General features: G+C 30.2%; 3 protein-coding genes across 3 annotated transcripts in view; 1 reads left to right on the top strand and 2 right to left on the bottom strand.

The window, feature by feature from the left end:
• Nucleotides 1-3,763, top strand: part of LOC119602145 (glypican-4) — a 157,724-nt gene extending 153,961 nt beyond the window's left edge. The window contains exons 7-8 of the mRNA XM_037953501.1: nucleotides 36-205; nucleotides 1,819-3,763. Coding sequence (XP_037809429.1) covers nucleotides 36-205; nucleotides 1,819-2,267 — 619 coding nt within the window. The 3' untranslated portion in view covers nucleotides 2,268-3,763. The remainder of the gene's footprint in view (nucleotides 1-35; nucleotides 206-1,818) is intronic.
• A 5,331-nt stretch (nucleotides 3,764-9,094) lies between these two features.
• LOC119602148 (single-pass membrane and coiled-coil domain-containing protein 4 homolog) lies at nucleotides 9,095-9,597 on the bottom strand. The gene is made up of 2 exons (XM_037953504.1): nucleotides 9,450-9,597; nucleotides 9,095-9,379 (listed from the first exon to the last, which is right to left on the bottom strand). Exon 2 carries the CDS (start codon nucleotides 9,367-9,369, stop codon nucleotides 9,193-9,195), a length of 177 nt encoding a protein of 58 aa, XP_037809432.1. The 5' UTR covers nucleotides 9,370-9,379; nucleotides 9,450-9,597; the 3' UTR covers nucleotides 9,095-9,192.
• A 1,258-nt stretch (nucleotides 9,598-10,855) lies between these two features.
• On the bottom strand, nucleotides 10,856-11,652 carry LOC119602147 (mitochondrial import inner membrane translocase subunit TIM14). The gene is made up of 3 exons (XM_037953503.1): nucleotides 11,515-11,652; nucleotides 11,214-11,453; nucleotides 10,856-11,156 (listed from the first exon to the last, which is right to left on the bottom strand). Exons 1-3 carry the CDS (start codon nucleotides 11,515-11,517, stop codon nucleotides 11,043-11,045), a joined length of 357 nt encoding a protein of 118 aa, XP_037809431.1. The 5' UTR covers nucleotides 11,518-11,652; the 3' UTR covers nucleotides 10,856-11,042.
• Between the last annotated feature and the right edge of the window lie 318 nt (nucleotides 11,653-11,970).

Below are 11,970 nucleotides of genomic sequence, written 5' to 3' on the forward strand. Positions count from 1 at the left end.
TTTATATTTAATATCTGTAATATATATATTTTTAGATACATGCATTCGGTGACCACTGAACATGGTTCAAATCCCGAATTTCCTGGTAATCCCGCTACAACCAAACAAACTAGCCAGGTGGCTACACAAATTCATTATTTGAAAAATGCCATTAGCCATTTGCGTAACGCCTACAATGGTCAGGATGTGGACTGGAGTGAACAAGGTGGGTGTGATATTTTATAGACAGAATTTCGAAGATTTGTTTCTTTGGAAATTTGTCTACAGTTCAGAGTATAGTATTGACTATATAGTCCAGACTAGACTATAGACTTGACTATAGTAAAGATTAGACTATAGACAATACCAACCTATAGACTAGACTTTAGCCCAGACTATTGACTAGACTATACTTTACTCCAAAGATAAGGACTAGACTTTGGTTCAGCCTATAGCCTAGACTTTAGTCCAGACTATATGTAGACTAGACTACATACAAAACTACCGACTTCACTACATTCCAGACTATTGACTGTTGTCTAGGCTCTGGATTCGAATATAGTCCAAACTAGACTATAGTCCAGACTATAGACTAGACTATTATACAGACTATAGACTAGACTATAGTACAGACTATAGACTATACTATAGTCCAGACTTTAGACTAAACTATAGTACAGACTATAGAATAGACTATAGTCCAAACTATGGAATAGACTATAGTCCAGACTTTAGACTAGACTATAGTGCAAACTATAGACTAGACTATAGTACAGACTATAGTCCACATTATAAAGTAAACTATAGTCCATACTATAGACTAGACTATAGTCCAGACTATAGACTAGGCTATAGTACAGACTATAGACTAGATCATAGTACAGACTATAGTCCAAACTATAGAATAGACTATAGTCCAGACTTTAGACTATAGTGCAAACTGTAGACTAGACTATAGTACAGACTATAGTCCACAATATACACTAAACTATAGTCCATACTATAGACTATAGTCCAGACTATAGACTAGGCTATAGTACAAACTATAGACTAGACTATAATACAGACTATAGACTAGAATATAGTACAGACTATAGACTAGACTGTAGTACAGAATATAGACTAGACTATAGTACAGACTGTAGACTAGACTATAGTGCAAACTATATAGACTATAGTCCTGACTGTAGACTTTAGTACAGACTAGACTATAGTCCAAACTATAAACTAGACTATAGTACAGACTATAGGCTATAGTCCAGACTGTAAACTAGACTATAGGCTATAGTCCAGACTATAGACTAGACTATAGTCGAGACTATAGACTAGACTGTAGTCCAGACTATAGAATGAACTATAGTCCAGACTATAGAATAAACTATAGTCCAGACTATAGTCAAAACTATAGACTATACTATAATCCAGACTATAGACTAAATTATAATCCACACTATAGACTAGACAATAGTAAAGACTTTTGACTAGACTATAGTCAATACTATAGACTAGACTATAGTTCAAAATATAGACTAGACTATAGTCCAGACTATAGACTAAACTATAATCCAGACTATAGACTAGACAATAGTCCAGACTATAAACTTTGCTATAGACCGGACAATTGGCTAAGCTATAGTTCAAACTATAGACTAGATTATTGTTAGGAATAAGGACTAAACATTACATCATAATTCAACCGAATTACAAGACTTTACCCCAGACTATAGGCTGAACTCTAGGAAATAGTGTAATATAATCGATTCGGATTAGATTAAATTAAATTGTCTTTTTGTGTATGACCAAAACTAATTACAACTTCTTATATATCTCAAATTTCAGAAGAACCTTACTACGGCAGCGGTTCCGGTTCGGGTGGCGGTGTTGATGACGAAGATGACGATGAAGGTTCCGGTTTGGGTAGTCCCTTTACACCTAGTCACAAACCTGATCATACCGATCGTCCCTCCGTCAACGTTAACAATGTCGACGATGAAGACGAAGAAATTGTCGAGGAACGCACGAATTTGGGCGGTAACGTTGGCTTGGGTGGTAGCGGCATACAGACACACACCTCACGACCCCATAGTCCACACGAAACTAATGTCCTGGAAGAAGACGATAGTGAACATCATGATCATAGTATTGATGATGACGATGAAGGAGATCTCAAGTCAAGTGGGTCGTCGGCGGTGGGTGCAGAGAAAATGTCATTACGTCGTGCTTTATTTATGTATTTAATGCCATTGTATATGGCCTGGTTTGGTGGCATTATTGTCGATATGCTGTGATTTGTTATTTAGGTTTTTATTTTGTTTTTATATTTTTTTATAAAGAAATTTTTTTTTATTTAACTTTAAAAGAGAAAAAAACTAAAAAAGAAGAAAGGAAATTTTAAATAATCTACAGAATTTGTAAAACTTTACAAAAATTTTTAACTCGAAATTTTTGTTTTTTTTCGAAATTAGAAAAAAAGGAAATTTAGTAGCATTTAGTTATTAAAGAAAGAATACTAAAAGTCTTAATGTAAAAATCTCTATACAAGACTTTTGTTAAAGTTTAGTTTTTTTTTTACTTTTTAAAGTATTTGAAACTAACTTAACATGTACTATATTATTTTCTAAAAAAAAAATGCAAATTTTAGCCTAAATAGATTTATCTATTTCTTTACTAAGGTTTAAAATTGTTTCTTTTTTGCAAAATTTTTTAAAATTTCTTATTAAACAGAACAAATTTTATAGGTTTTTTAAGAAAAACTAAAACACACTAAACAATCTATATACGTAAACCCAATAATAATGTTTTAAAAAGTGAAACCCTTTTGAAAACCCATAATTTTTTTTTATACGCCCCCCCTCATATAGTTTGTAAGTCTTTAATTTTTTAATAATAAATGGAAAAAACATTAAGTTTAAATTTCGTATAATGTCTAAAAGTAATAATAATACGTACATATTTATATATTGTTAGTTTATAACAAAAAAAAAAAGAAACACACATTTTAATTGTAAATGAGAATGATAATTTAATGAAAAAAGGAAAATTTTGAATATTTAAAGGATTAACAGTTCAGTTTTAAGAGAGTTTAGGAAATACAAAAGTAATCAGAACAATTACAAAAGGAACATCCTAGCTTTAATCTAATAAAGTTGCAAATTTTCAAAAATTACAAATCAAATTTCAAAATCTAATCTATTTAGATAAAAATTTGCAAACCTTGACGGGGTTCTATTGTAATATTGAAAATCAAACCTTTTGTAAACTCTTTAAAACCTGAACTGTCAAACTTTTAACTGTGTGATTTTGAGTGTGAATGATGTTTAGTAATTGTATGAATGTAATTTTTAATAGAATGTATGTGATAATAAAAAAACAACTTTCAAATAATATTAATATTAAATAAATTGTAAAAGCATTTCCAACTGCAATTAAAATCGAAACAAACAGAAAATATTTTGCCACAATATTTGTTATTTTATACGATTTTTAGTAAAATTTCAAAATATTTCTTCAGTTATTATTAATTGCCATATATTTTTTAAAAGAAATTTCGAATTTTTAAGAAAATATGTGAGTTTTGAACTAGATTCGAATATATACCAGCCTAACAACTTCGAATATGTTCTTTTAAATGAGTTTTACTCAAAAGAGTTTGATTTAGAATCATGTTATGAAAATTTGCCAATAGAATTTTAGTTTTCAATATGCATTCTAATATTTTTGAAAACATATCAACCAGATAACCATTTTAGGTTTGCAACCTAATGTATTCATCGGTCCTCTGAATTATGACGAAATTTCTGAAAAGAAAATAACTTTTAAGATTAAAAATCAATAAATTTTGAAAATCTCTAAAATTTTATAAAACTTTTTTTGGCAAAATTATTAAAGTCAATAACTGCCAATACTTTTTTCAATGACAATCATAATTAACTCAATTAAAAATAAAAAAATACTTTCTTTCTTCAAAATTTTAATTAAAAAATTTCAAAGCTTTAGTTTTACAAAAAGAACAACATTTTTAAAACAAACAAAAAAAAAACATAAATGTGCAATTTAATCTAAAAAAAACCTCCCGCAAAACAAACAAAATCTAATAAATTACACAAAATATTTCTAAATAAAATGTTTTCGAACAACAGCCTAAAAGTATACTTTAAAATTCAATTTAAACAAAAACAAATTTTGTAAATTATTTATAACATATTAATATGTTTTGTGAAGAACATAACCTATAAGTAACAGCCGTTAATTTAAGTAAACAATTTAAAAAAAAAGTCCATTATTCTTCCAATTTTTATTTAAAATATTTTTAATTTTTCAAAAAAAGAAAAACCCCTTTAACTACTTATTATTTAAAAATAAAACTTAATATTTTTTTTATGTTTTGACTGATTTTTAAATTTAATTATTGCTGTATGTGTTTGTAATTTATTTGTTTCTTCCACTTTAATACTTTGTATTATTTTAATTTAAATTAATATCTACTTTTATTATATATTTAAGTACATACTATACTTTTATTAAAACAAAAAAAACTAATCATTTATAATTTTATATACCCTACATATAAATAAAAAAAAAAACAAATAATTAATATAATAATAATGATGTTGTATGAAGTATGTGATTATAAACAAAAATTATTTAATAAAAACCGAATATTATTTAATGACAAAGTTTAAAGAGTTTTAATTAGTTAGTTTTAGAAAGTCCCAGAAAGTAGAAAGCAAACCTGTATGGGAAGACAAAACGCATCTGGGGATTTAAATACATAGGGAAGCACAATATTAACCTATGCAAGAAAAGAAAGTCTTATTTTAAACAATTCACTAATTTTGAAGACATTTGTGAGCTCATACTTAGAAATATATTATGTTTAAAAATCAATTTAGCGAAAAATTAATGTTTTTTCAGCTGCAATGTATAGTTATAGACATCCATTTAACATAAATATTTGCTCAATATTATTTTAGTGTAAATATTGATCTTCAATGTCAAGTCAATGTCAAAATAATAAGTGATTCATCTACCTCTAACCGCTTAGATAAAAACTGTTAAAGAACTTTTAATTTGCCAGCTTTTAATAGCCATTAACTGAACTGAACTAGAACAGAACTAGAACAGATCTAGAACAGATCTAGAACAAAATTAGAACAGAACTAGAACAGAACTAGAACATAACTAAAACAGAACTAGAACTGAACTAGAACAGATCTAGAACAGATCTAGAACAGATCTAGAACAGAATTAGAACAGAACTAGAACAGAACAGAACTAGAATATAACTAAAACAGAACTAAAACAGAACTAGAACTGAACTAGAACATAACTAAAACAGAACTGAACTAGAACAGAACTAGAACAGAATTAGAACAGAACCAGTACAGAACTAGAACAGAACTAGAACAGAACTAGAACAGAACTAGAACAGAACTAGAACAGAACTAGAACAGAACTAGAACAGAACTAGAACAGAACTAGAACAGAACTAGAACAGAACTAGAACAGAACTAGAACAGAACTAGAACAGAACTAGAACAGAACTAGAACAGAACTAGAACAGAACTAGAACAGAACTAGAACTGAACTAGAACTCAACTAGAACAGAACTAGAAGAGAACTAGAACAGAACTAGAACAGAACTAGAACAGAAATAGAAAAGAACTAGAACAGAACAGAACGGAACAGAACTAGAACAGAACTAGAAAATAATTAGAACAAAACTGCAACAGAACTTGAACAGAACTAGAACAGAACTAGAACAGTACTAGACCAGAACTAGAACAGATCTTGAACAGAACCAGTACAGAACTAGAACAGAACTAGAACTAGAACAGAACTAGAACAGAACTAGAACTAGAACAGAACTAGAACAGAACTAGAACAGAACTAGGACTAGAACAGAACTAGAACAGAACTAGAACAGAACTAGAACAGAACTAGAACAGAACTAGAACAGAACTAGAACTAGAACAGAACTAGAACAGAACTAGAACAGAACTAGAACTAGAACTAGAACTAGAACAGAACTAGAACAGAACTAGAACAGAACTAGAACAGAACTAGAACAGAACTAGAACAGAACTAGAACAGAACTAGAACAGAACTAGAACAGAACTAGAACAGAACTAGAACAGAACTAGAACAGAACTAAAACAGAACTAGAACAGAACTAGAACAGAACTAGAACAGAACTAGAACAGAACTAGAGCAGAACTAGAGCAGAACTAGAGCAGAACTAGAGCAGAACTAGAGCAGAACTAGAACAGAACTAGAACAGAACTAGAACAGAACTAGAACAGAACTAGAACAGAACTAGAACAGAACTAGAACTGAACTAGAACTGAACTAGAACTGAACTAGAACTGAACTAGAACTGAACTAGAACAGAACTAGAAGAGAACTAGAAGAGAACTAGAAGAGAACTAGAACAGAACTAGAACTAGAACTGAACTAGAACAGGACAGAACTAGAACGGAACAGAACTAGAAAATAACTAGAACAGAACTGCAACAGAACTTGAACAGAACTAGAACAGAACTAGAACGGAACTAGAACAGTACTAGAACAGATCTTGAACAGAACTGGTACAGAACTAGAACAGAACTAGAACAAAACTAGAACATAAGTAGAACAGAACTAGAACAGAACTAGAACAGAACTAGAACAAAACTAGAACAGAACTAGAACAGAAATAGAACAGAACTAGGACTAGAACAGAACTAGGACTAGAACAGAACTAGGACTAGAACAGAACTAGAACAGAACTAGAACAGAACTAGAACAGAACTAGAACAGAACTAGAACAGAACTAGAACAGAACTAGAACAGAACTAGAACAGAACTAGAACAGAACTAGAACAGAACTAGAACAGAACTAGAACTAGAACAGAACTAGAACTAGAACTAGAACTAGAACAGAACTAGAACTAGAACTAGAACAGAACTAGAACAGAACTAGAACAGAACTAGAACAGAACTAGAACAGAACTAGAACAGAACTAGAACAGAACTAGAACAGAACTAGAACAGAACTAGAACAGAACTAGAACAGAACTAGAACAGAACTAGAACAGAACTAGAACAGAACTAGAACAGAACTAGAACAGAACTAGAACAGAACTAGAACAGAACTAGAACAGAACTAGAACAGAACTAGAACAGAACTAGAACAGAACTAGAACAGAACTAGAACAGAACTAGAACAGAACTAGAACAGAACTAGAACAGAACTAGAACAGAACTAGAACAGAACTAGAACAGAACTAGAACCAGACTAGAGCAGAACTAGAACAGACTAGAAAACTAGATACAGAACTGAGGCCAATGAACTAGAAGCAGAACTAGAACAGGAACTAGAACAGAACTAGAAAGCAGAACTAGACATGAACTAGAACATGACTAGAATGAACTAGAAACAGGAACTAGAACGAGAACTAGAACAGAACTACTAGAACTAGAACAGAACTAGAAATGAACTAGAACTGAACTGCAACAGAACGAAGAACTAGAACAGAAACTAGAAAGGAACTAGAACAGTACTAGCCAACAGATCTTGAACAGAACTAGGTACCAGAACTAGAACCGCAACTAGAACAAGTACTAGAACATATCGTAGAACAGAACTAGGTACAGACTTCGAACAGAACTGGAACAGAACGGAACAGAATAGAGAACAGAACGAGAACAGAACTTAGAACAGAACTAGAACAGAACTGAAGAACATGGACAGGAACTAGGAACAGAACTAGAACAGAACTAGAACAGAACTAGAACGAGAAACAGAACTAGAACAGAACTAGAACAGAACAGAACTAGAACAGAACTAGAACAGAACTAGAACAGAACTAGAACAGAACTAGAACAGAACTAGAACAGAACTAGAACTAGAACTGAACTAGAACAGAACTAGAACAGAACTAGAACAGAACTAGAATAGAACTAGAACAGAACTAGAACAGAACTAGAACAGAACTAGAACAGAACTAGAACAGAACTAGAACAGAACTAGAACAGAACTAGAACAGAACTAGAACAGAACTAGAACTAGAACAGAACTTTATAATCATTTTTGGTTAAGGCAGTAATATTTAATACATCATTTTGTTGGAAACTTTGTTTACAGTAATAAAATGTAAAAACGGCCCGTCATAGAATTCCATTCCGGTCGATAGTGAAATGCATTACTTAATAACAAATTGATTATATCTTAAAAACAATAATTTTAAACAAATTTCCATTTAACTTTGAAATCTTGAAGTGTTTTTAGTCCGAAAAAGTTGTCGCTTTTCTATTTAAAGGATTTTTCAGGGAACCAGTTATTTGGCACTAGTTATACATTAGTGGTACACAAGTTTAATTTAACTCATACTACATACAAAATAATTGTTAACATCTTCGAAACATAAAAAAAATTAAATAATTCAAATTAATATATATGTTCTCTAAAGCTTTCCTAGGGAACAAACTATTGATAAAAGAAATGTATTTTAATAAAAATGTTTTGTTTTCATTAAAACCTTCTAAACTAAAATCATTTCCAAACTTTTATTTTATAAAAAAAACACCTAAAGATAAACCTAAATTTGCAAATAAAAATCTATTTTAAACTTATTTCTTTAATAAATGAAGTTGATTACTGATTTATTTAAACAATAAATAAAATTATATCATTGATTTTGCAAAGGGTTAATAAACTAGTTAATTAATTCATTAATTTCTTTTATTCCTACTCTGCTTTAGTTATAGTTCAAAAATTTGCATAATTATGAATGTCTGTAAAACTATTCTAATGAAATTTCTATAAACTCTTTTTAATTAATTCTCAAACAAAATAGAAAACAGTTGTGCAAATACATCATTCTAGAAAATATTTAATCTAATCTGCCAACGAGGCATACAGCGAAAACGAAATGTTTAGAATAAAAAACATGTTTTTTCTTAACAAATATTTACTAATAAATTTATTTTAAATTAAATAAAAATATGTTTTTTTTAATATAAAAAATAAACAATTAAAAAATTTTATAAATTTAAAAATTGCTAAAATACACTTAATAAATATATTATAGAAATATAAAGTTACTACTTAAACAATTTCTTAAACACTGTTGTCATCTAATAACAATAATAAATATTTCATTTTATATCCATATAAAGAGTTCATTGAACTATTGCGCCACTGTCCAACTAAGGAGGGAAGTTTCTTTTCGTTTAGGCCATTACAGAAGGCCGGGTTTTAACATAGACAAATGCCACAATAACAAAGACCAAAACACCCAAAATGGGTAAGACCACAGTTTTCATTTGATTGTGTATTTCCATGTTTTCCAATTTACGTTCTTTACGCTGTTTGCGTGTTTCCTTAACTTTTCCCTTCAATTGGCGCATTTTGTTGATGCTGGAATATGTTGATTATTTGAAATCGTTTTTATTAACAAATACTTTATTTAATAATATTAATAACTTACTGATTATTTACAAAATAATATAATTAAGGAGGAAAACTTAAAGAAATTATTTATATCAACCAGTGCGTGAGGTAACAAAAATAGATATAAACAATACTTGTTGAGAACTTGTTGCTTTTGTAGCTGCCAATCGGTGATGCCAGATGTGTGGCAGCATATGTATCCAAATAAAATTAAAATATACCCAAATGAAGAAGTTCTTATAGGTTGATATGTTTTTATAAAAATTTAATTTTGAATTTGATATTAGTTGTCGTAGAATATAATTTTGAAATAAACCCTGACAGATTGTACTTATTATTCAAGAAAATCTCTTGTTTTTACAATAACAATATTGTGTCCCATGAAATAGGCTAATATTCACAAATTTGTTGACAAATTCCCAAATCTGGCAAGCCATGTTCAAGTGAAAAGTTGAAAAAACAGTGACGTGTAAAAGGGGTAACCCAGTGATGCCAATTGTTATTAAAGGTAAATACAGAGGAAACTGTTTTACCAATGAACACTGTTTTACCCCTAGTGCTGCCAGAATATATGAATTGTTTATACGGCAGCACAGCAAAAACTACAATGTTAAATATTTTTGCACAATAAGTTATTTATCTTTTTAAAGTTTTAAATCTTTTAAAACTTGGGAAATATGTAAATCTATAAATGGTTTCCTCCATTTTCCGTTAGTCCGATTTTTATTACAATTTTTTACCCACAAAAGTATGAAGGAAGGAGCTAGGGGGCAAATTTTGAACATTTTTTTGTATAGATGAAGTTTGTAATTGAGAATGGCCAAATCAGTTCACGATTTCGTCTAGCTCCTCCTTAAAACGTTGCTTTCAGAAAGTAACTTTAACGCTTTTATATGGCTTGAAATACCGGTAGAGATCATGCAGTTCACGATTTCGTCTAGCTCCTCCTTAAAACGTTGCTTTCAGAAAGTATTAAGTATTAAGAAGTTCATAACTCTTTTAAATTCAGTAGAGATCGGTTCACTAAACCGAGAAGCACTATTCGCAAAATCATCGTGATTTCAATATTAATAATAATGAGTGCGTAAATCCTGGTGGTAAACAGCAAAAGTATTTTTATACATATATATACATATAGGGCTGACTTCCAAAATTCCCAAATTTATATTATATGGCGGTCTGTCATAGTATTACATTCCAATCGAAAGTGGAATTATTTTTCTTAATTTTCTTCTTCGTAAAAGATGACAACTTTTTTGGAATGAAGCCACTTCAAAATTTCAACGTGGAATTGACAAAATAGTTTAAAGTTATTATTTTTTAAGTTTTTATAGATTTATTTTCAAGTAATAATTTCCCTTTCGATCGGAGTGGAATTCTGTGACAGGCCTGATGATTTGATGATGGAAGATTCGACACAGTCAAATATAACAAACACTCTTCTTAAATATCAAATTGTTATTTCAAAATTGTCCGATGCAAATTATTACTTTACAAATTGTTTATTAATTACTACTTGTTTACTAATTTTGTATAAACTAAAGCTTAATATTAACAAGAGGTACTCCATTTAACATAGTTAACAAATTATAAGAAATGAAAACTTCCCAAGCTGCATAAAACAAACAATTTATTTGACATTGTCCATAAAATCTTTAGCTTCATTAATCTTGGCCGCCAAATAAGGAGAACCACCACGATCGGGATGATTCAATAACATAATCTTTTTGTGGGCATCCTTGACCTTTGTAAGTAACAAATTATTAATTATGACTAAAAAAAACAATTTTGAATAGTTTACCTTGGATTTTGAAGCTCCTGGACTAATGCCCAATATTAAAGAGGCCTCACGTTTGTTCATTTTTGGATCAAAACCACCCTTATAGTATTTGGAAGCAGCCAGAGATTCTGCATCAAATTTGGGTAAGTTTTTTAAAGTCTCATTTATTTTGGTGGTCATAGCAGGCATGCGGCGCATCAAGTGTTTGCCAGCAAAACCGACAGCGGCTACACCTAAGCCAGCCAATATCATGGAGGAGGCCTATGGGTATGGAAGAATAATTATTTTATTTAGTTTATTATTTTTCTTTAGATTTACTTACCATTTTGTTATAATTTCGTTAGATTTTTCCTAAATCTACGTAATTTGTTGTGAAAATTGATAAATGTGTGTGTACTAAAAACAAACAGCTGACTTTATGTAAGATAACATATGACGGCACTGCATTATCTGTTATAAATAAGAACTTGGCAGCACTTTATTATGACAATATTTTGCTTATTTGCTACGTTCAACTAGGGATGCCAAACGGGAATTCCCGATTCCCGAAAATCCCGGGATTTTCGGGATTTGAAAGTACCGAAAACCGGGATTTTAAAAAATGAAATCCCGGGAAATTTCGGGATTTTAAAATCCCGAATTTTTAAGTATTTTTCCGCTATTTTATACATTATAAAGTACTAAATAAGAGAATTTAAAAAGTTTTTGGACTTAAGATGACTCTACTAACTTACAAGCTGAAATATCAAAAAAAAAGTAAGATTCGGCTATGCCGAAT

Source organism: Lucilia sericata, unplaced genomic scaffold (assembly GCF_015586225.1).
Source record: "Lucilia sericata isolate MDLA Ls3-8-SP2 unplaced genomic scaffold, ASM1558622v1 Contig000210F_arrow, whole genome shotgun sequence".
Classification (NCBI taxonomy): Eukaryota; Metazoa; Arthropoda; class Insecta; order Diptera; family Calliphoridae; genus Lucilia; species Lucilia sericata.